The 23,888-nt window shown below is 47.2% G+C and overlaps 1 protein-coding gene and 2 long non-coding RNA genes across 3 annotated transcripts in view; 1 reads left to right on the top strand and 2 right to left on the bottom strand.

The window, feature by feature from the left end:
• The window catches only part of LOC142187372 (uncharacterized), a gene marked incomplete at its 5' end in the record, with an annotated part of 76,252 nt that extends 54,961 nt beyond the window's left edge, over positions 1 to 21,291 (top strand). Inside the window, one exon of the mRNA XM_075261577.1 lies at positions 20,297 to 21,291. Coding sequence (XP_075117678.1) covers positions 20,297 to 20,601 — 305 coding nt within the window. The remainder of the gene's footprint in view (positions 1 to 20,296) is intronic.
• Positions 10,564 to 13,806, bottom strand: LOC142187371 (uncharacterized). Its single transcript, XR_012712580.1, has 3 exons — positions 13,747 to 13,806; positions 11,387 to 11,445; positions 10,564 to 10,620 (listed from the first exon to the last, which is right to left on the bottom strand). It is a non-coding gene; the product is annotated as an uncharacterized LOC142187371 (long non-coding RNA).
• LOC142187370 (uncharacterized) lies at positions 15,317 to 17,263 on the bottom strand. The gene is made up of 3 exons (XR_012712579.1): positions 17,177 to 17,263; positions 15,988 to 16,039; positions 15,317 to 15,391 (listed from the first exon to the last, which is right to left on the bottom strand). It is a non-coding gene; the product is annotated as an uncharacterized LOC142187370 (long non-coding RNA).
• Positions 21,292 to 23,888: the final 2,597 nt, after the last annotated feature.

The following is a 23,888-nucleotide window of genomic DNA, read 5'->3' on the forward strand; positions in this document are numbered from 1 at the left end:
CCTCTCCATACATGTCCTAATCTCCTGATACCTCCTCACATGTAATCTCCACAACCTGTCCTCTCCATACATGTCCTAATCTCCTGTCCTCTCCACACATGTAATCTCCACAACCTGTCATCTCCACACATGACCTAATCTCCGGTCCTCTCCTCACATGTAATCTCCACAACCTGTCCTCTCCATACACAACCTAATCGCCTGTTCTCTCCTCACATGTAATCTCCACCACCTGTCCTCTCCATACATGTCCTAATCTCCTGTCCTCTCTCCATACATGTAATCTCCACCACCTGTCCTCTCCATACATGACCTAATCTCCTGATACCTCCTCACATGTAATCTCCTGCCCTCTCCATACATGACCTAATCTCCTGATACCTCCTCACATGTAATCTCCACAAACTGTCCTCTCCATACATGACCTAATCTCCTGTCCTCTCCTCACAAATAATCTCCACAACCTGTCTTCTCCATACATGTCCTAATCTCCTGTCCTCTCCTCACATGTAATCTCCACAACCTGTCCTCTCCATACATGACCTAATCTCCTGTCCTCTCCTCACATGTAATCTCCACAACCTGTCCTCTCCATACATGACCTAATCTCCTGATACCTCCTCATATGTAATCTCCACAACCTGTCCTCTCCATACATGACCTAATCTCCTGATACCTCCTCACATGTAATCTCCACAACCTGTCCTCTCCATACATGACCTAATCTCCTGTCCTCTCCTCACATGTAATCTCCACAACCTGTCCTCTCCATACATGACCTAATCTCCTGATACCTCCTCACATGTAATCTCCACAACCTGTCCTCTCCATACATGACCTAATCTCCTGTCCTCTCCTCACATGTAATCTCCACAACCTGTCCTCTCCATACATGTCCTAATCTCCTGTCCTCTCTCCTCACATGTAATCTCCACAACCTGTCCTCTCCATACATGACCTAATCTCCTGTCCTCTCCTCACATGTAATCTCCTGTCCTCTCCATACATGTCCTAATCTCCTGATACCTCCTCACATGTAATCTCCACAACCTGTCCTCTCCATACATGACCTAATCTCCTGATACCCCCTCACATGTAATCTCCACAACCTGTCCTCTCCATACATGACCTAATCTCCTGATACCTCCTCACATGTAATCTCCACAACCTGTCCTCTCCATACATGACCTAATCTCCTGATACCCCCTCACATGTAATCTCCACAACCTGTCCTCTCCATACATGACCTAATCTCCTGATACCTCCTGACATGTAATTTCCACAACCTATCCTCTCCATACATGACCTAATCTCCTGATACCCCCTCACATGTAATCTCCTGTCCTCTCCATACATGACCTAATCTCCTGATACCCCCTCACATGTAATCTCCACAACCTGTCCTCTCCATACATGACCTAATCTCCTGATACCTCCTCACATGTAATTTCCACAACCTGTCCTCTCCATACATGACCTAATCTCCTGTCCTCTCCTCACATGTAATCTCCACAACCTGTCCTCTCCACACACGACCTAATCTCCTGTCCTCTCCTCACATGTAATCTCCTGTCCTCTCCATACATGACCTAATCTCCTGTCCTCTCCTCACATGTAATCTCCTGTCCTCTCCATACATGTCCTAATCTCCTGATACCTCCTCACATGTAATCTCCTGTCCTCTCCATACATGTCCTAATCTCCTGATACCTCCTCACATGTAATCTCCACAACCTGTCATCTCCACACATGACCTAATCTCCGGTCCTCTCCTCACATGTAATCTCCACAACCTGTCCTCTCCATACACAACCTAATCGCCTGTTCTCTCCTCACATGTAATCTCCACCACCTGTCCTCTCCATACATGTCCTAATCTCCTGTCCTCTCTCCATACATGTAATCTCCACCACCTGTCCTCTCCATACATGACCTAATCTCCTGATACCTCCTCACATGTAATCTCCTGCCCTCTCCATACATGACCTAATCTCCTGATACCTCCTCACATGTAATCTCCACAACCTGTCCTCTCCATACATGACCTAATCTCCTGTCCTCTCCTCACAAATAATCTCCACAACCTGTCTTCTCCATACATGTCCTAATCTCCTGTCCTCTCCTCACATGTAATCTCCACAACCTGTCCTCTCCATACATGACCTAATCTCCTGATACCTCCTCATATGTAATCTCCACAACCTGTCCTCTCCATACATGACCTAATCTCCTGATACCTCCTCACATGTAATCTCCACAACCTGTCCTCTCCATACATGTCCTAATCTCCTGTCCTCTCCTCACATGTAATCTCCACAACCTGTCCTCTCCATACATGACCTAATCTCCTGATACCTCCTCACATGTAATCTCCACAACCTGTCCTCTCCATACATGCCCTAATCTCCTGTCCTCTCCACACATGTAATCTCCACAACCTTTCCTCTCCATACATGACCTAATCTCCTGATACCTCCTCACATGTAATCTCCACAACCTGTCCTCTCCATACATGACCTAATCTCCTGTCCTCTCCTCACATGTAATCTCCACAACCTGTCCTCTCCATACATGTCCTAATCTCCTGTCCTCTCTCCTCACATGTAATCTCCACAACCTGTCCTCTCCATACATGACCTAATCTCCTGTCCTCTCCTCACATGTAATCTCCTGTCCTCTCCATACATGTCCTAATCTCCTGATACCTCCTCACATGTAATCTCCACAACCTGTCCTCTCCATACATGACCTAATCTCCTGATACCCCCTCACATGTAATCTCCACAACCTGTCCTCTCCATACATGACCTAATCTCCTGATACCTCCTCACATGTAATCTCCACAACCTGTCCTCTCCATACATGACCTAATCTCCTGATACCCCCTCACATGTAATCTCCACAACCTGTCCTCTCCATACATGACCTAATCTCCTGATACCTCCTGACATGTAATTTCCACAACCTATCCTCTCCATACATGACCTAATCTCCTGATACCCCCTCACATGTAATCTCCTGTCCTCTCCATACATGACCTAATCTCCTGATACCCCCTCACATGTAATCTCCACAACCTGTCCTCTCCATACATGACCTAATCTCCTGATACCTCCTCACATGTAATTTCCACAACCTGTCCTCTCCATACATGACCTAATCTCCTGTCCTCTCCTCACATGTAATCTCCACAACCTGTCCTCTCCACACACGACCTAATCTCCTGTCCTCTCCTCACATGTAATCTCCTGTCCTCTCCATACATGACCTAATCTCCTGTCCTCTCCTCACATGTAATCTCCTGTCCTCTCCATACATGTCCTAATCTCCTGATACCTCCTCACATGTAATCTCCACAACCTGTCCTCTCCATACATGTCCTAATCTCCTGTCCTCTCCACACATGTAATCTCCACAACCTGTCATCTCCACACATGACCTAATCTCCGGTCCTCTCCTCACATGTAATCTCCACAACCTGTCCTCTCCATACACAACCTAATCGCCTGTTCTCTCCTCACATGTAATCTCCACCACCTGTCCTCTCCATACATGTCCTAATCTCCTGTCCTCTCTCCATACATGTAATCTCCACCACCTGTCCTCTCCATACATGACCTAATCTCCTGATACCTCCTCACATGTAATCTCCTGCCCTCTCCATACATGACCTAATCTCCTGATACCTCCTCACATGTAATCTCCACAACCTGTCCTCTCCATACATGACCTAATCTCCTGTCCTCTCCTCACAAATAATCTCCACAACCTGTCTTCTCCATACATGTCCTAATCTCCTGTCCTCTCCTCACATGTAATCTCCACAACCTGTCCTCTCCATACATGACCTAATCTCCTGTCCTCTCCTCACATGTAATCTCCACAACCTGTCCTCTCCATACATGACCTAATCTCCTGATACCTCCTCATATGTAATCTCCACAACCTGTCCTCTCCATACATGACCTAATCTCCTGATACCTCCTCACATGTAATCTCCACAACCTGTCCTCTCCATACATGTCCTAATCTCCTGTCCTCTCCTCACATGTAATCTCCACAACCTGTCCTCTCCATACATGACCTAATCTCCTGATACCTCCTCACATGTAATCTCCACAACCTGTCCTCTCCATACATGCCCTAATCTCCTGTCCTCTCCACACATGTAATCTCCACAACCTTTCCTCTCCATACATGACCTAATCTCCTGATACCTCCTCACATGTAATCTCCACAACCTGTCCTCTCCATACATGACCTAATCTCCTGTCCTCTCCTCACATGTAATCTCCACAACCTGTCCTCTCCATACACAACCTAATCTCCTGTCCTCTCCTCACATGTAATCTCCACAACCTGTGCTCTCCATACATGTAATCTCCACCACCTGTCCTCTCCATACATGACCTAATCTCCTGATACCTCCTCACATGTAATCTCCTGCCCTCTCCATACATGACCTAATCTCCTGTCCTCTCCTCATATGTAATCTCCACAACCTGTCCTCTCCATACATGTCCTAATCTCCTGTCCTCTCCTCACATGTAATCTCCACAACCTGTCCTCTCCATACATGTCCTAATCTCCTGATACCTCCTCATATGTAATCTCCACAACCTGTCCTCTCCATACATGACCTAATCTCCTGATACCTCCTCACATGTAATCTCCACAACCTGTCCTCTCCATACATGTCCTAATCTCCTGTCCTCTCCTCACATGTAATCTCCTGTCCTCTCCATACATGTCCTAGTCTCCTGATACCTCCTCACATGTAATCTCCACAACCTGTCCTCTCCATACATGTCCTAATCTCCTGTCCTCTCCTCACATGTAATCTCCACAACCTGTCCTCTCCATACATGACCTAATCTCCTGATACCTCCTCACATGTAATCTCCACAACCTGTCCTCTCCATACATGCCCTAATCTCCTGTCCTCTCCACACATGTAATCTCCACAACCTTTCCTCTCCATACATGACCTAATCTCCTGATACCTCCTCACATGTAATCTCCACAACCTGTCCTCTCCATACATGACCTAATCTCCTGTCCTCTCCTCACATGTAATCTCCACAACCTGTCCTCTCCATACACAACCTAATCTCCTGTCCTCTCCTCACATCTAATCTCCACAACCTGTGCTCTCCATACATGTAATCTCCACCACCTGTCCTCTCCATACATGACCTAATCTCCTGATACCTCCTCACATTTTTTCTCCTGCCCTCTCCATACATGACCTAATCTCCTGTCCTCTCCTCATATGTAATCTCCACAACCTGTCCTCTCCATACATGTCCTAATCTCCTGTCCTCTCCTCACATGTAATCTCCACAACCTGTCCTCTCCATACATGTCCTAATCTCCTGATACCTCCTCATATGTAATCTCCACAACCTGTCCTCTCCATACATGACCTAATCTCCTGATACCTCCTCACATGTAATCTCCACAACCTGTCCTCTCCATACATGTCCTAATCTCCTGTCCTCTCCTCACATGTAATCTCCACAACCTGTCCTCTCCATACATGACCTAATCTCCTGATACCTCCTCACATGTAATCTCCACAACCTGTCTTCTCCATACATGTCCTAATCTCCTGTCCTCTCCTCACATATAATCTCCACAACCTGTCCTCTCCATACATGACCTAATCTCCTGATACCTCCTCACATGTAATCTCCACAACCTGTCCTCTCCATACATGACCTAATCTCCTGTCCTCTCCTCACATGTAATCTCCACAACCTGTCCTCTCCATACACAACCTAATCTCCTGTCCTCTCCTCACATGTAATCTCCACAACCTGTGCTCTCCATACATGTAATCTCCACCACCTGTCCTCTCCATACATGACCTAATCTCCTGATACCTCCTCACATGTAATCTCCTGCCCTCTCCATACATGACCTAATCTCCTGTCCTCTCCTCATATGTAATCTCCACAACCTGTCCTCTCCATACATGTCCTAATCTCCTGTCCTCTCCTCACATGTAATCTCCACAACCTGTCCTCTCCATACATGTCCTAATCTCCTGATACCTCCTCATATGTAATCTCCACAACCTGTCCTCTCCATACATGACCTAATCTCCTGATACCTCCTCACATGTAATCTCCACAACCTGTCCTCTCCATACATGTCCTAATCTCCTGTCCTCTCCTCACATGTAATCTCCACAACCTGTCCTCTCCATACATGACCTAATCTCCTGATACCTCCTCACATGTAATCTCCACAACCTGTCTTCTCCATACATGTCCTAATCTCCTGTCCTCTCCTCACATATAATCTCCACAACCTGTCCTCTCCATACATGTCTTAATCTCCTGTCCTCTCCTCACATGTAATCTCCACAACCTGTCCTCTCCATACATGTCCTAATCTCCTGTCCTCTCTCACATGTAATCTCCTGTCCTCTCCATACATGTCCTAATCTCTCGTCCTCTCCTCACATGTAATCTCCACAACCTGTCCTCTCCATACATGTCCTAATCTCCTGATACCCCCTCACATGTAATCTCCTGTCCTCTACATGCATGTCCTAATCTCCTGTCCTCTCTCACATGTAATCTCCTGTCCTCTCCATACATGTCCTAATCTCCCGTCCTCTCCTCACATGTAATCTCCACAACCTGTCCTCTCCATACATGTCCTAATCTCCTGATACCCCCTCACATGTAATCTCCTGTCCTCACCATACATGTCCTAATCTCCTGTCCTCTCCTCACATGTAATCTCCACCACCTGTCCTCTCCATACATGTCCTAATCTCCTGCCCTCTCCTCACATGTAATCTCCACAACTCTCCACAACCTGTCCTCTCCATACATGTCCTAATCTCCTGATACCTCCTCACATGTAATCTCCTGTCCTCTCCATACATGTCCTAATCTCCTGATACCTCCTCACATGTAATCTCCACAACCTGTCCTCTCCATACATGTCCTAATCTCCTGTCCTCTCCTCACAAATAATCTCCACAACGTGTCCTCTCCATACACGACCTAATCTCCTGTCCTCTCCTCACATGTAATCTCCACAACCTGTCCTCTACATACATGTCCTAATCTCCTGTCCTCTCCACACATGTAATCTCCACAACCTTTCCTCTCCACACATGACCTAATCTCCTGATACCTCCTCACATGTAATCTCCACAACCTGTCTTCTCCATACATGTCCTAATCTCCTGTCCTCTCCTCACATGTAATCTCCACAACCTGTCCTCTCCATACATGTCCTAATCTCCTGATACCTCCTCACATGTAATCTCCACAACCTGTCCTCTCCATACATGACCTAATCTCCTGATACTCACTCACATGTAATCTCCACAACCTGTCCTCTCCATACATGACCTAATCTCCTGATACCTCCTCACATGTAATCTCCACAACCTGTCCTCTCCATACATGTCGTAATCTCCTGTCCTCTCCTCACATGTAATCTCCTGTCCTCTCCATACATGTCCTAATCTCCTGTCCTCTCCTCACATGTAATCTCCTGTCCTCTCTCCCATGTAATCTCCTGTCCTCTCCATACATGACCTAATCTCCTGTCCTCTCTCACATGTAATCTCCTGTCCTCTCCATACATGTCCTAATCTCCCATCCTCTCCTCACTTGTAATCTCCACAACCTGTCCTCTCCATACATGACCTAATCTCCTGTCCTCTCCTCACATGTAATCTCCTGTCCTCTCCATACATGTCCTAATCTCCTGTCCTCTCCTCACATGTAATCTCCTGTCCTCTCCATACATGACCTAATCTCCTGATACCTCCTCACATGTAATCTCCTGTCCTCTCCATACATGTCCTAATCTCCGGTCCTCTCCTCACATGTAATCTCCACAACCTGTCCTCTCCATACATGACCTAATCTGATATCTCCTCACATGTAATCTCCACAACCTGTCCTCTCCATACATGTCCTAATCTCCTGTCCCCTCTCCTCACATGTAATCTCCACAACCTGTCCTCTCCATACATGTCCTAATCTCCTGTCCTCTCCTCACATGTAATCTCCTGTCCTCTCCATACATGTCCTAATCTCCTGTCCTCTCCTCACATGTAATCTTCACAACCTGTCCTCTCCATACATGTCCTAATCTCCTGTCCTCTCCTCACATGTAATCTCCACAACCTGTCCTCTCCATACATGACCTAATCTCCTGTCCTCTCCTCACATGTAATCTCCTGTCCTCTCCATACATGTCCTAATCTCCTGATACCTCCTCACATGTAATCTCCTGTCCTCTCCATACATGTCCTAATCTCCTGATACCTCCTCACATGTAATCTCCACAACCTGTCCTCTACAAACATGTACTAATCTCCTGTCCTCTCCTCACATGTAATCTCCACAACCTGTCCTCTACATACATGTCCTAATCTCCTGTCCTCTCCTCACATGTAATCTCCACAACCTTTCCTCTCCACACATGACCTAATCTCCTGATACCCCCTCACATGTAATCTCCACAACCTGTCCTCTCCATACATGTCCTAATCTTCTGTCCTCTCCACACATGTAATCTCCACAACCTTTCCTCTCCATACATGACCTAATCTCCTGATACCTCCTCACATGTAATCTCCACGACCTGTCCTCTCCATACATGACCTAATCTCCTGTCCTCTCCTCACATGTAATCTCCACAACCTGTGCTCTCCATACATGTAATCTCCACCACCTGTCCTCTCCATACATGACCTAAACTCCTGATACCTCCTCACATGTAATCTCCTGCCCTCTCCATACATGACCTAATCTCCTGATACCTCCTCACATGTAATCTCCACAACCTGTCCTCTCCGTACATGACCTAATCTCCTGTCCTCTCCTCACAAATAATCTCCACAATCTGTCGTCTCCATACATGTCCTAATCTCCTGTCCTCTCCTCACATGTAATCTCCACAACCTGTCCTCTCCATACATGTCCTAATCTCCTGATACCTCCTCATATGTAATCTCCACAACCTGTCCTCTCCATACATGACCTAATCTCCTGATACCTCCTCACATGTAATCTCCACAACCTGTCCTCTCCATACATGTCCTAATCTCCTGTCCTCTCCTCACATGTAATCTCCACAACCTGTCCTCTCCATACATGACCTAATCTCTTGATACCTCCTCACATGTAATCTCCACAACCTGTCTTCTCCATACATGTCCTAATCTCCTGTCCTCTCCTCACATGTAATCTCCACAATCTGTCCTCTCCATACATGTACTAATCTCCTGTCCTCTCCTCACATGTAATCTCCTGTCCTCTCCATACATGTCCTAATCTCCTGTCCTCTCCTCACATGTAAACTCCTGTCCTCTCCATACATGTCCTAATCTCCTGTCCTCTCTCACATGTAATCTCCTGTCCTCTCCATACATGTCCTAATCTCCCGTCCTCTCCTCACATGTAATCTCCACAACCTGTCCTCTCCATACATGACCTAATCTCCTGATACCTCCTCACATGTAATTTCCACAACCTGTCCTCTCCATACATGACCTAATCTCCTGTCCTCTCCTCACATGTAATCTCCACAACCTGTCCTCTCCACACATGACCTAATCTCCTGTCCTCTCCATACATGTCCTAATCTCCTGATACCTCCTCACATGTAATCTCCACAACCTGTCCTCTCCATACATGACCTAATCTCCTGATACCCCCTCACATGTAATCTCCACAACCTGTCCTCTCCATACATGACCTAATCTCCTGTCCTCTCCTCACATGTAATCTCCACAACCTGTCCTCTCCACACATGACCTAATCTCCTGTCCTCTCCTCACATGTAATCTCCTGTCCTCTCCATACATGTCCTAATCTCCTGATACCTCCTCACATGTAATCTCCTGTCCTCTCCATACATGTCCTAATCTCCTGATACCTCCTCACATGTAATCTCCACAACCTGTCCTCTACATACATGTACTAATCTCCTGTCCTCTCCTCACATGTAATCTCCACAACCTTTCCTCTCCACACATGACCTAATCTCCTGATACCCCCTCACATGTAATCTCCACAACCTGTCCTCTCCATACATGTCCTAATCTCCTGTCCTCTCCACACATGTAATCTCCACAACCTTTCCTCTCCATACATGACCTAATCTCCTGATACCTCCTCACATGTAATCTCCACAACCTGTCCTCTCCATACATGACCTAATCTCCTGTCCTCTCCTCACATGTAATCTCCACAACCTGTGCTCTCCATACATGACCTAATCTCCTGATACCTCCTCACATGTAATCTCCTGCCCTCTCCATACATGACCTAATCTCCTGATACCTCCTCACATGTAATCTTCACAACCTGTCCTCTCCATACATGACCTAATCTCCTGTCCTCTCCTCACATGTAATCTCCACAACCTGTCCTCTCCATACATGTCCTAATCTCCTGATACCTCCTCATATGTAATCTCCACAACCTGTCCTCTCCATACATGACCTAATCTCCTGATACCTCCTCACATGTAATCTCCACAACCTGTCCTCTCCATACATGTCCTAATCTCCTGTCCTCTCCTCACATGTAATCTCCACAGCCTGTCCTCTCCATACATGACCTAATCTCTTGATACCTCCTCACATGTAATCTCCACAACCTGTCTTCTCCATACATGTCCTAATCTCCTGTCCTCTCCTCACATGTAATCTCCACAACCTGTCTTCTCCATACATGTCCTAATCTCCTGTCCTCTCCTCACATGTAATCTCCACAATCTGTCCTCTCCATACATGTCCTAATCTCCTGTCCTCTCCTCACATGTAATCTCCTGTCCTCTCCATACATGTCCTAATCTCCTGTCCTCTCCTCACATGTAATCTCCTGTCCACTCTCACATGTAATCTCCTGTCCTCTCCATACATGTCCTAATCTCCTGTCCTCTCTCACATGTAATCTCCTGTCCTCTCCATACATGTCCTAATCTCCCGTCCTCTCCTCACATGTAATCTCCACAACCTGTCCTCTCCATACATGACCTAATCTCCTGTCCTCTCCTCACATGTAATCTCCACAACCTGTCCTCTCCATACACGACCTAATCTCCTGTCCTCTCCTCACATGTAATCTCCTGTCCTCTCCATACATGTCCTAATCTCCTGATACCTCCTCACATGTAATCTCCACAACCTGTCCTCTCCATACATGACCTAATCTCCGGTCCTCTCCTCACATGTAATCTCCACAACCTGTCCTCTACATACATGTACTAATCTCCTGTCCTCTCCCCACATGTAATCTCCACAACCTGTCCTCTACATACATGTCCTAATCTCCTGTCCTCTCCTCACATGTAATCTCCACAACCTTTCCTCTCCACACATGACCTAATCTCCTGATACCTCCTCACATGTAATCTCCACAACCTGTCCTCTCCATACATGACCTAATCTCCTGTCCTCTCCTCACATGTAATCTCCACAACCTGTCCTCTCCATACACAACCTAATCTCCTGTCCTCTCCTCACATGTAATCTCCACAACCTGTCCTCTCCATACATGTCCTAATCTCCTGATGCCTCCTCACATGTAATCTCCACAACCTGTCCTCTCCATACATTACCTCCTCACATGTAATCTCCTGTCCTCTCCATACATGTCCTAATCTCCTGATACCTCCTCATATGTAATCTCCACAACCTGTCCTCTCCATACATGACCTAATCTCCTGATACCTCCTCACATGTAATCTCCACAACCTGTCCTCTCCATACATGTCCTAATCTCCTGTCCTCTCCTCACATGTAATCTCCACAACCTGTCCTCTCCATACATGACCTAATCTCCTGATACCTCCTCACATGTAATCTCCACAACCTGTCTTCTCCATACATGTCCTAATCTCCTGTCCTCTCCTCACATGTAATCTCCACAACCTGTCCTCTCCATACATGTCCTAATCTCCTGTCCTCTCCTCACATGTAATCTCCTGTCCTCTCCATACATGTCCTATTCTCCTGTCCTCTCCTCACATGTAATCTCCTGTCCTCTCTCACATGTAATCTCCTGTCCTCTCCATACATGTCCTAATCTCCTGATACCCCCTCACATGTAATCTCCACAACCTGTCCTCTCCATACATGACGTAATCTCCTGATACCTCCTCACATGTAATCTCCTGTCCTCTCCATACATGTCCTAATCTCCCGTCCTCTCCTCACATGTAATCTCCACAACCTGTCCTCTCCATACATGTCCTAATCTCCTGATACCCCCTCACATGTAATCTCCTGTCCTCTCCATACATGTCCTAATCTCCTGTCCTCTCTCACATGTAATCTCCTGTCCTCTCCATACATGTCCTAATCTCCTGATACCTCCTCATATGTAATCTCCACAACCTGTCCTCTCCATACATGACCTAATCTCCTGATACCTCCTCACATGTAATCTCCACAACCTGTCCTCTCCATACATGTCCTAATCTCCTGTCCTCTCCTCACATGTAATCTCCACAACCTGTCCTCTCCATACATGTCCTAATCTCCTGTCCTCTCCTCACATGTAATCTCCTGTCCTCTCCATACATGTCCTATTCTCCTGTCCTCTCCTCACATGTAATCTCCTGTCCTCTCTCACATGTAATCTCCTGTCCTCTCCATACATGTCCTAATCTCCTGATACCCCCTCACATGTAATCTCCACAACCTGTCCTCTCCATACATGACGTAATCTCCTGATACCTCCTCACATGTAATCTCCTGTCCTCTCCATACATGTCCTAATCTCCCGTCCTCTCCTCACATGTAATCTCCACAACCTGTCCTCTCCATACATGTCCTAATCTCCTGATACCCCCTCACATGTAATCTCCTGTCCTCTCCATACATGTCCTAATCTCCTGTCCTCTCTCACATGTAATCTCCTGTCCTCTCCATACATGTCCTAATCTCCCGTACTCTCCTCACATGTATTCTCCACAACCTGTCCTTTCCATACATGTCCTAATCTCCTGATACCCCCTCACATGTAATCTCCTGTCCTCACCATACATGTCCTAATCTCCTGTCCTCTCCTCACATGTATTCTCCACAACCTGTCCTCTCCATACATGTCCTAATCTCCTGCCTTCTCCTCACATGTAATCTCCACAACCTGTCCTCTCCATACATGTCCTAATCTCCTGATACCCCCTCACATGTAATCTCCTGTCCTCTCCATACATGTCCTAATCTCCCGTCCTCTCCTCACATGTAATCTCCACAACCTGTCCTCTCCATACATGTCCTAAGCTCCTGCCCTCTCCTCACATGTAATCTCCACAACCTGTCCTCTCCATACATGTCCTAAGCTCCTGCCCTCTCCTCACATGTAATCTCCTGTCCTCTCCATACATGTCCTAATCTCCTGATACCTCCTCACATGTAATCTCCTGTCCTCTCCATACATGTCCTAATCTCCTGATACCTCCTCACATGTAATCTCCACAACCTGTCCTCTCCATACATGACCTAATCTCCGGTCCTCTCCTCACATGTAATCTCCACAACCTGTCCTCTCCATACACGACCTAATCTCCTGTCCTCTCCTCACATGTAATCTCCACAACCTGTCCTCTACATACATGTCCTAATCTCCTGTCCTCTCCTCACATGTAATCTCCACAACCTTTCCTCTCCACACATGACCTAATCTCCTGATACCTCCTCACATGTAATCTCCACAACCTGTCCTCTCCATACATGTTTTAATCTCCTGATACCTCCTCACATGTAATCTCTACAACCTGTCCTCTCCATACATGACCTAATCTCCTGTCCTCTCCTCACATGTAATCTCCTGTCCTCTCCATACATGTCGTAATCTCCTGTCCTCTCCTCACATGTAATCTCCTGTCCTCTCCATACATGTCCTAATCTCCTGTCCTCTCCTCACATGTAATCTCCACAACCTGTCCTCTCCATACATGTCCTAATCTCCTGATACCCCCTCACATGTAATCTCCACAACCTGTCCTCTCCATACATGACCTAATCTCCTGATACCTCCTCACATGTAATCTCCTGTCCTCTCCATACATGTCCTAATCTCCTGATACCTCCTCACATGTAATCTCCACAACCTGTCCTCTCCATACATGTCCTAATCTCCTGCCCTCTCCTTACATGTAATTTCCACAACCTATCCTCTCCATACATGTCCTAATCTCCTGATACCCCCTCACATGTAATCTCCACAACCTGTCCTCTCCATACATGTCCTAATCTCCTGATACCTCCTCACATGTAATTTCCACAACCTGTCCTCTCCATACATGACCTAATCTCCTGTCCTCTCCTCACATGTAATCTCCTGTCCTCTCCATACATGTCCTAATCTGCAGATACCTCCTCACATGTAATCTCCTGTCCTCTCCATACATGTCCTAATCTCCTGATACCTCCTCACATGTAATCTCCTGTCCTCTCCATACATGTCCTAATCTCCTGATACCTCCTCATATGTAATCTCCACAACCTTTCCTCTCCACACATGAGCTAATCTCCTGATACCCCCTCACATGTAATCTCCACAACCTGTCCTCTCCATACATGACCTAATCTCCTGTCCTCTCCTCACATGTAATCTCCACAACCTGTCCTCTCCATACACGACCTAATCTCCTGTCCTCTCCTCACATGTAATCTCCTGTCCTCTCCATACATGACCTAATCTCCTGATACCTCCTCACATGTAATCTCCACAACCTGTCCTCTCCATACATGTCCTAATCTCCTGTCCTCTCCTCACATGTAATCTCCACAACCTGTCCTCTCCATACATGTCCTAATCTCCTGATACCCCCTCACATGTAATCTCCTGTCCTCTCCATACATGTAATCTCCTGTCCTTTCCATACATGTCCTTATCTCCTGATACCTCCTCACATGTAATCTCCACAACCTGTCCTCTCCATACATGTCCTAATCTCCGGTCCTCTCCTCACATGTAATCTCCACAACCTGTCCTCTCCATACATGACCTAATCTCCTGTCCTCTCCTCACATGTAATCTCCTCTCCTCTCCATACATGTAGTTTCCTGTCCTCTCCATACATGACCTAATCTCCTGTCCTCTCCTCACATGTAATCTCCACAACCTGTGCTCTCCATACATGTAATCTCCACCACCTGTCCTCTCCATACATGACCTAAACTCCTGATACCTCCTCACATGTAATCTCCTGCCCTCTCCATACATGACCTAATCTCCTGATACCTCCTCACATGTAATCTCCACAACCTGTCCTCTCCATACATGACCTAATCTCCTGTCCTCTCCTCACAAATAATCTCCACAATCTGTCGTCTCCATACATGTCCTAATCTCCTGTCCTCTCCTCACATGTAATCTCTACAACCTGTCCTCTCCATACATGTCCTAATCTCCTGTCCTCTCCTCACATGTAATCTCCACAACCTGTCCTCTCCATACATGACCTAATCTCCTGATACCTCCTCACATGTAATCTCCACAACCTGTCCTCTCCATACATGTCCTAATCTCCTGTCCTCTCCTCACATGTAATCTCCACAGCCTGTCCTCTCCATACATGACCTAATCTCTTGATACCTCCTCACATGTAATCTCCACAACCTGTCTTCTCCATACATGTCCTAATCTCCTGTCCTCTCCTCACATGTAATCTCCTGTCCTCTCTCATATGTAATCTCCTGTCCTCTCCATACATGTCCTAATCTCCTGATACCTCCTCACATGTAATCTCCACATCCTGTCCTCTCCATACACGACCTTATCTCCTGTCCTCTCCTCACATGTAATCTCCACAACCTGTCCTCTCCATACATGTCCTAATCTCCTGATACCCCCTCACATGTAATCTCCTGTCCTCTCCATACATGTAATCTCCTGTCCTCTCCATACATGTCCTAATCTCCTGATACCTCCTCACATGTAATCTCCACAACCTGTCCTCTCCATACATGTCCTAATCTCCTGATACCTCCTCACATGTAATCTCTACAACCTGTCCTCTCCATACATGACCTAATCTCCTTTCCTCTCCTCACATGTAATCTCCTGTCCTCTCCATACATGTCGTAATCTCCTGTCCTCTCCTCACATGTAATCTCCTGTCCTCTCCATACATGTCCTAATCTCCTGTCCTCTCCTCACATGTAATCTCCTGTCCTCTCTCCCATGTAATCTCCTGTCCTCTCCATACATGTCCTAATCTCCCGTCCTCTCCTCACATGTAATCTCCACAACCTGTCCTCTCCTCACATGTAATCTCCTGTCCTCTCCATACATGTCCTAATCTCCTGATACCCCCTCACATGTAATCTCCACAACCTGTCCTCTCCATACATGACCTAATCTCCTGATACCTCCTCACATGTAATCTCCTGTCCTCTCCATACATGTCCTAATCTCCTGATACCTCCTCACATGTAATTTCCACAACCTGTCCTCTCCATACATGTCCTAATCTCCTGTCTTCTCCTCACATGTAATCTCCTGTCCTCTCCATACATGTCCTAATCTGCTGATACCTCCTCACATGTAATCTCCTGTCCTCTCCATACATGTCCTAATCTCCTGATACCTCCTCACATGTAATTTCCACAACCTGTCCTCTCCATACATGTCCTAATCTCCTGTCTTCTCCTCACATGTAATCTCCTGTCCTCTCCATACATGTCCTAATCTCCTGATACCTCCTCACATGTAATCTCCACAACCTGTCCTCTCCATACATGTCCTAATCTCCTGTCCTCTCCTCACATGTAATCTCCACAGCCTGTCCTCTCCATACATGACCTAATCTCTTGATACCTCCTCACATGTAATCTCCACAACCTGTCTTCTCCATACATGTCCTAATCTCCTGTCCTCTCCTCACATGTAATCTCCTGTCCTCTCTCACATGTAATCTCCTGTCCTCTCCATACATGTCCTAATCTCCTGATACCTCCTCACATGTAATCTCCACAACCTGTCCTCTCCATACACGACCTAATCTCCTGTCCTCTCCTCACATGTAATCTCCACAACCTGTCCTCTCCATACATGTCCTAATCTCCTGATACCCCCTCACATGTAATCTCCTGTCCTCTCCATACATGTAATCTCCTGTCCTCTCCATACATGTCCTAATCTCCTGATACCTCCTCACATGTAATCTCCACAACCTGTCCTCTCCATACATGTCCTAATCTCCTGATACCTCCTCACATGTAATCTCTACAACCTGTCCTCTCCATACATGACCTAATCTCCTGTCCTCTCCTCACATGTAATCTCCTGTCCTCTCCATACATGTCGTAATCTCCTGTCCTCTCCTCACATGTAATCTCCTGTCCTCTCCATACATGTCCTAATCTCCTGTCCTCTCCTCACATGTAATCTCCTGTCCTCTCTCCCATGTAATCTCCTGTCCTCTCCATACATGTCCTAATCTCCTGTCCTCTCTCACATGTAATCTCCTGTCCTCTCCATACATGTCCTAATCTCTCGTCCTCTCCTCACATGTAATCTCCACAACCTGTCCTCTCCTCACATGTAATCTCCTGTCCTCTCCATACATGTCCTAATCTCCTGATACCCCCTCACATGTAATCTCCACAACCTGTCCTCTCCATACATGACCTAATCTCCTGATACCTCCTCACATGTAATCTCCTGTCCTCTCCATACATGTCCTAATCTCCTGATACCTCCTCACATGTAATTTCCACAACCTGTCCTCTCCATACATGTCCTAATCTCCTGTCTTCTCCTCACATGTAATCTCCTGTCCTCTCCATACATGTCCTAATCTGCTGATACCTCCTCACATGTAATCTCCTGTCCTCTCCATACATGACCTAATCTCCTGATACCTCCTCACATGTAATCTCCACAACCTGTCCTCTCCATACACGACCTAATCTCCTGTCCTCTCCTCACATTTAATCTCCACAACCTGTCCTCTCCATACATGTCCTAATCTCCTGCCCTCTCCTTACATGTAATCTCCACAACCTGTCCTCTCCATACATGTCCTAATCTCCTGATACCCCCTCACATGTAATCTCCACAACCTGTCCTCTCCATACATGACCTAATCTTCTGATACCTCCTCACATGTAATCTCCTGTCCTCTCCATACATGTCCTAATCTCCTGATACCTCCTCACATGTAATTTCCACAACCTGTCCTCTCCATACATGACCTAATCTCCTGTCCTCTCCTCACATGTAATCTCCTGTCCTCTGCATACATGTCCTAATCTGCTGATACCTCCTCACATGTAATCTCCTGTCCTCTCCATACATGTCCTAATCTCCTGATACCTCCTCACATGTAATCTCCACAACCTGTCCTCTCCATACATGACCTAATCTCCTGATACCTCCTCACATGTAATCTCCACAACCTGTCCTCTCCATACATGACCTAATCTCCTGATACCTCCTCACATGTAATCTCCACAACCTGTCCTCTCCATACATGACCTAATCTCCGGTGTTCTCCTCACATGTAATCTCCACAACCTGTCCTCTCCATACACGACCTAATCTCCTGTCCTCTCCTCACATGTTATCTCCTGTGCTCTCCATACATGTCCTAATCTCCTGTCCTCTCCACACATGTAATCTCCACAACCTTTCCTCTCCACACATGACCTAATCTCCTGATACCCCCTCACATGTAATCTCCACAACCTGTCCTCTCCATACATGACCTAATCTCCTGTCCTCTCCTCACATGTAATCTCCACAACCTCTCCTCTCCATACATGACCTAATCTCCTGTCCTCTCCTCACATGTAATCTCCACAACCTGTCCTCTCCATACACGACCTAATCTCCTGTCCTCTCCTCACATGTAATCTCCTGTCCTCTCCATACATGACCTAATCTCCTGATACCTCCTCACATGTAATCTCCACAACCTGTCCTCTCCATACATGTCCTAATCTCCTGTCCTCTCCTCACATGTAATCGCCACAACCTGTCCTCTCCATACATGTCCTAATCTCCTGATACCCCCTCACATGTAATCTCCACAACCTGTCCTCTCCATACATGACCTAATCTCCTGTCCTCTCCTCACATGTAATCTCCACAACCTGTCCTCTCCATACACGACCTAATCTCCTGTCACCTCCTCACATGTAATCTCCTGTCCTCTCCATACATGTCCTAATCTCCTGTCCTCTCCTCACATGTAATCTCCTGTCCTCTCCATACATGTCCTAATCTGCTGATACCTCCTCACATGTAATCTCCTGTCCTCTCCATACATGTCCTAATCTCCTGATACCTCCGCACATGTAATCTCCACAACCTGTCCTCTCCATACATGACCTAATCTCCGGTCCTCTCCTCACATGTAATCTCCACAACCTTTCCTCTCCATACATGACCTAATCTCCTGATACCCCCTCACATGTAATCTCCACAACCTGTCCTCTCCATACATGACCTAATCTCCTGTCCTCTCCTCACATGTAATCTCCACAACCTGTCCTCTCCATACACGACCTAATCTCCTGTCCTCTCCTCACATGTAATCTCCTGCCCTCTCCATACATGACCTAATCTCCTGTCCTCTCCTCACATGTAATCTCCTGTCCTCTCCATACATGACCTAATCTCCTGATACCTCCTCACATGTAATCTCCACAACCTGTCCTCTCCATACATGTCCTAATCTCCTGATACCCCCTCACATGTAATCTCCTGTCCTCTCCATACATGTCCTAATCTCCTGATACCTCCTCACATGTAATCTCCACAACCTGTCCTCTCCATGCATGACCTAATCTCCTGTCCTCTCCTCACATGTAATCTCCTGTCCTCTCCATACATGTAGTTTCCTGTCCTCTCCATTCATGACCTAATCTCCTGATACCTCCTCACATGTAATCTCCTGTCCTCTCCATACATGTCCTAATCTCCTGTCCTCTCCATACATGACCTAATCTCTTGATCCCTCCTCACATGTAATCTCCTGCCCTCTCCATACATGACCTAATCTCCTGATACCTCCTCACATGTAATCTCCACAACCTGTCCTCTCCATACATGTCCTAATCTCCTGATACCCCCTCACATGTAATCTCCTGTCCTCTCCATACATGTAATCTCCTGTCCTCTCCGTACATGACCTAATCTCCTGTCCTCTCCTCACATGTAATCTCCTGTCCTCTCCATACACGACCTAATCTCCTGTCCTCTCCTCACATGTAATCTCCTGTCCTCTCCATACATGTCCTAATCTCCTGTCCATCTTTATTCTCATGTTTTTATGTTCATTTTCCTAGGGAGGAATTGGAGACGTTCCCATTTGCCCCAGCAAACCATAAAGGAGGAGGTGCAGCCCCCGGAGCAGGTTCGGCAGGACCCTCCTGAGGAGAACACACCCAAGACACCTTGGCACCACATTGGGCTTCCAAAACTTAAAAACTCCTTCTCTATGGCACGATTGAAAAAAAATCGTCACATGGCGCTTCACATTTTACGTATGGAGCGATTACTGCGGCGGGTAGACCAGCGTCAGGAACTCCTACGGAAAGCCGACCTCAACATGGACGATGGCGCCGAGCTGGAGACGTCTCAGATGCAATAAAGTATCTGAGTCCAGGATTCTGATCGTCCAGATTGTCCTAGAGGAAGGAAGCTTCAGATTTAGTTCCCTCCGATTGCCGCTGTCCTTAAGGATCCAGAGGAGGTCTCAGACATGGTCCTCGTATCTTACCGAAGCGAGCTGTGTGCTGACATCATCAGTGGTGGGGAGACGTCTCCTGGAACGTTAGGACTCTCACACAATGACATCGCACTGTGTACATCATTACGTCTTCTTATACCGCCACCCACACCCATGACATCATTGTTCACGTCCTTCATTGTTTCATTGAGCCATACAGGGATGAGGGGAGTGATACATTGTCTTTGGGAGAGGATGATTAGATTGTGAGCTCCTGGGGTCAGGGATGATTAGATTGTCAGCTCCTGGGGTCAGCGATGATTAGATTGTCAGCTCCTGGGGTCAGCGATGATTAGATTGTCAGCTCCTGGGGTCAGCGATGATTAGATTGTCAGCTCCTGGGGTCAGCGATGATTAGATTGTCAGCTCCTGGGGTCAGGGATGATTAGATTGTCAGCTCCTGGGGTCAGGGATGATGGGAGTGATACATTGTGTGAAGCTTTCCATCTTCATCCTCCTCTTAGGTTCTCCATCAACTCCCTGTGTCCACTTCGCCTACAGCTGCCGATTCTCTTTGGATCTCGATACCGCTAATAAAATATTCTTGCTCTCCGTTTGCCACCTGATTGATCTCACGAGAACGTTTGGTTGCTCTAGACTTAAAGGCACAAGAAAGGGACGAGTGCCTGAAGAACTGTGGGCCGGTTAGAAGTGGCAGCAGTCTCCTGCCATCTCTGCCATGGCACATGGATGGTCTTTTGAGTTCCTCCATGTGTTTAGGGATTACTCTGCCACTGGGTCAGAAGCAGTAGGTCACATCCTAATATTTTCCTAAACGGCGGGCACACATGACCTCTCAGGCTGAACACATCTCCACCCCAAGCTAGGCCAGTGGCGTAACAATTGTGGTGAAAGGGGTGTAACTGGGCCTGGAGAGGTGCAGGGCCCGAGACCAGATGGAAATGGCCACGGCCAACCATGATACCAGTTGGAGGAAACCTGGTGCCCTGGCCACTGTTTCTCTTGTTAATGGAAAGGTCTGGCAATCTCTGGACCCCTTATCAACTAATACAAGTATACAACAATACAAGAGTACTTGTAATAATACTGTGTGCAGGGGCCACTATAGGACATAATACTGTGTGCAGGGGTCACTATGGGGGATAATACTGTGTGCAGGGGCCACTATGGGGGATAATACTGTGTGCAGGGGCCACTATGGGACATAATACTGTGTGCAGGGGCCACTATAGGACATAATACTGTGTGCAGGGGTCACTATGGGGGATAATACTGTGTGCAGGGGCCACTATGGGGGATAATACTGTGTGCAGGGGCCACTATGGGACATAATACTGTGTGCAGGGGCCACTATGGGACATAATACTGTGTGCAGGGGCCACTATGGGACATAATACTGTGTGCAGGGGCCACTATGGGACATAATACTGTGTGCAGGGGCCACTATGGGACATAATACTGTGTGCAGGAGCCACTATGGGACATAATACTGTGTGCAGGGGTCACTATGGGACATAATACTGTGTGCAGGGGCCACTATGGGGGATAATACTGTGTGCAGGGGCCACTATGGGGGATAATACTGTGTGCAGGGGCCACTATGGGACATAATACTGTGTGCAGGAGCCACTATGGGACATAATACTTTGTGCAGGGGCCACTATGGGGGATAATACTGTGTGCAGGGGCCACTATGGGACATAATACTGTGTGCAGGGGCCACTATGGGACATAATACTGTGTGCAGGGGCCACTATAGGACATAATACTGTGTGCAGGGGCCACTGTGGGACATAATACTGTGTGCAGGTGCCACTATGGGACATAATACTGTGTGCAGGGGCCACTATGGGGTATAATACTGTGTGCAGGGGCCACTATGGGACATAATACTGTGTGCAGGGGCCACTATGGGACATAATACTGAGTGCAGGGGCCACTATGGGACATAATACTGTGTGCAGGAGCCACTATGGGACATAATACTGAGTGCAGGGGCCACTATGGGACATAATACTGTGTGCAGGGGTCACTATGGGACATAATACTGTGTGCAGGGGCCACTATGGGGGATAATACTGTGTGCAGGGGCCACTATGGAGTATAATACTGTGTGCAGGGGATACTATGGGACATAATACTGTGTGCAGGGGCCACTATGGGGGATAATACTGTGTGCAGGGGCCACTATGGGGGATAATACTGTGTGCAGGGGCCACTATGGGACATAATACTGTGTGCAGGAGCCACTATGGGGGATAATACTGTGTGCAGGGGCCACTATGGGGGATAATACTGTGTGCAGGGGCCACTATGGGACATAATACTGTGTGCAGGGGCCACTATGGGGGATAATACTGTGTGCAGGGGCCACTATGGGGGATAATACTGTGTGCAGGGGCCACTATGGGACATAATACTGTGTGCAGGGGTCACTATGGGACATAATACTGTGTGCAGGGGCCACTATGGGACATAATACTGTGTGCAGGGGCCACTATAGGACATAATACTGTGTGCAGGGGACACTATGGGACATAATACTGTGTGCAGGGGTCACTATGGGGGATAATACTGTGTGCAGGAGCCACTATGGGACATAATACTGTGTGTAGGGGCCACTATGGGACATAATACTGTGTGCAGGGGTCACTATGGGACATAATACTGTGTGCAGGGGCCACTGTGGGACATAATACTGTGTGCAGGGGCCACTATGGGGGATAATACTGTGTGCAGGGGCCACTATGGGGGATAATACTGTGTGCAGGGGCCACTATGGGGGATAATACTGTGTGCAGGGGCCACTATGGGGGATAATACTGTGTGCAGGGGCCACTATGGGACATAATACTGTGTGCAGGGGCCACTATGGGACATAATACTGTGTGCAGGGGCCACTATGGGACATAATACTGTGTGCAGGGGTCACTATGGGACATAATACTGTGTGCAGGGGCCACTATGGGGGATAATACTGTGTGCAGGGGACACTATGGGACATACTACTGTGTGCAGGGGCCACTATGGGGGATAATACTGTGTGCAGGGGCCACTATGGGGGATAATACTGTGTGCAGGGGCCACTATGGGACATAATACTGTGTGCAGGGGCCACTATGGGACATAATACTGTGTGCAGGGGCCACTATGGGACATAATACTGTGTGCAGGAGCCACTATGGGAC

Source organism: Leptodactylus fuscus, unplaced genomic scaffold (assembly GCF_031893055.1).
Source record: "Leptodactylus fuscus isolate aLepFus1 unplaced genomic scaffold, aLepFus1.hap2 HAP2_SCAFFOLD_210, whole genome shotgun sequence".
Lineage (NCBI taxonomy): Eukaryota > Metazoa > Chordata > Amphibia > Anura > Leptodactylidae > Leptodactylus > Leptodactylus fuscus.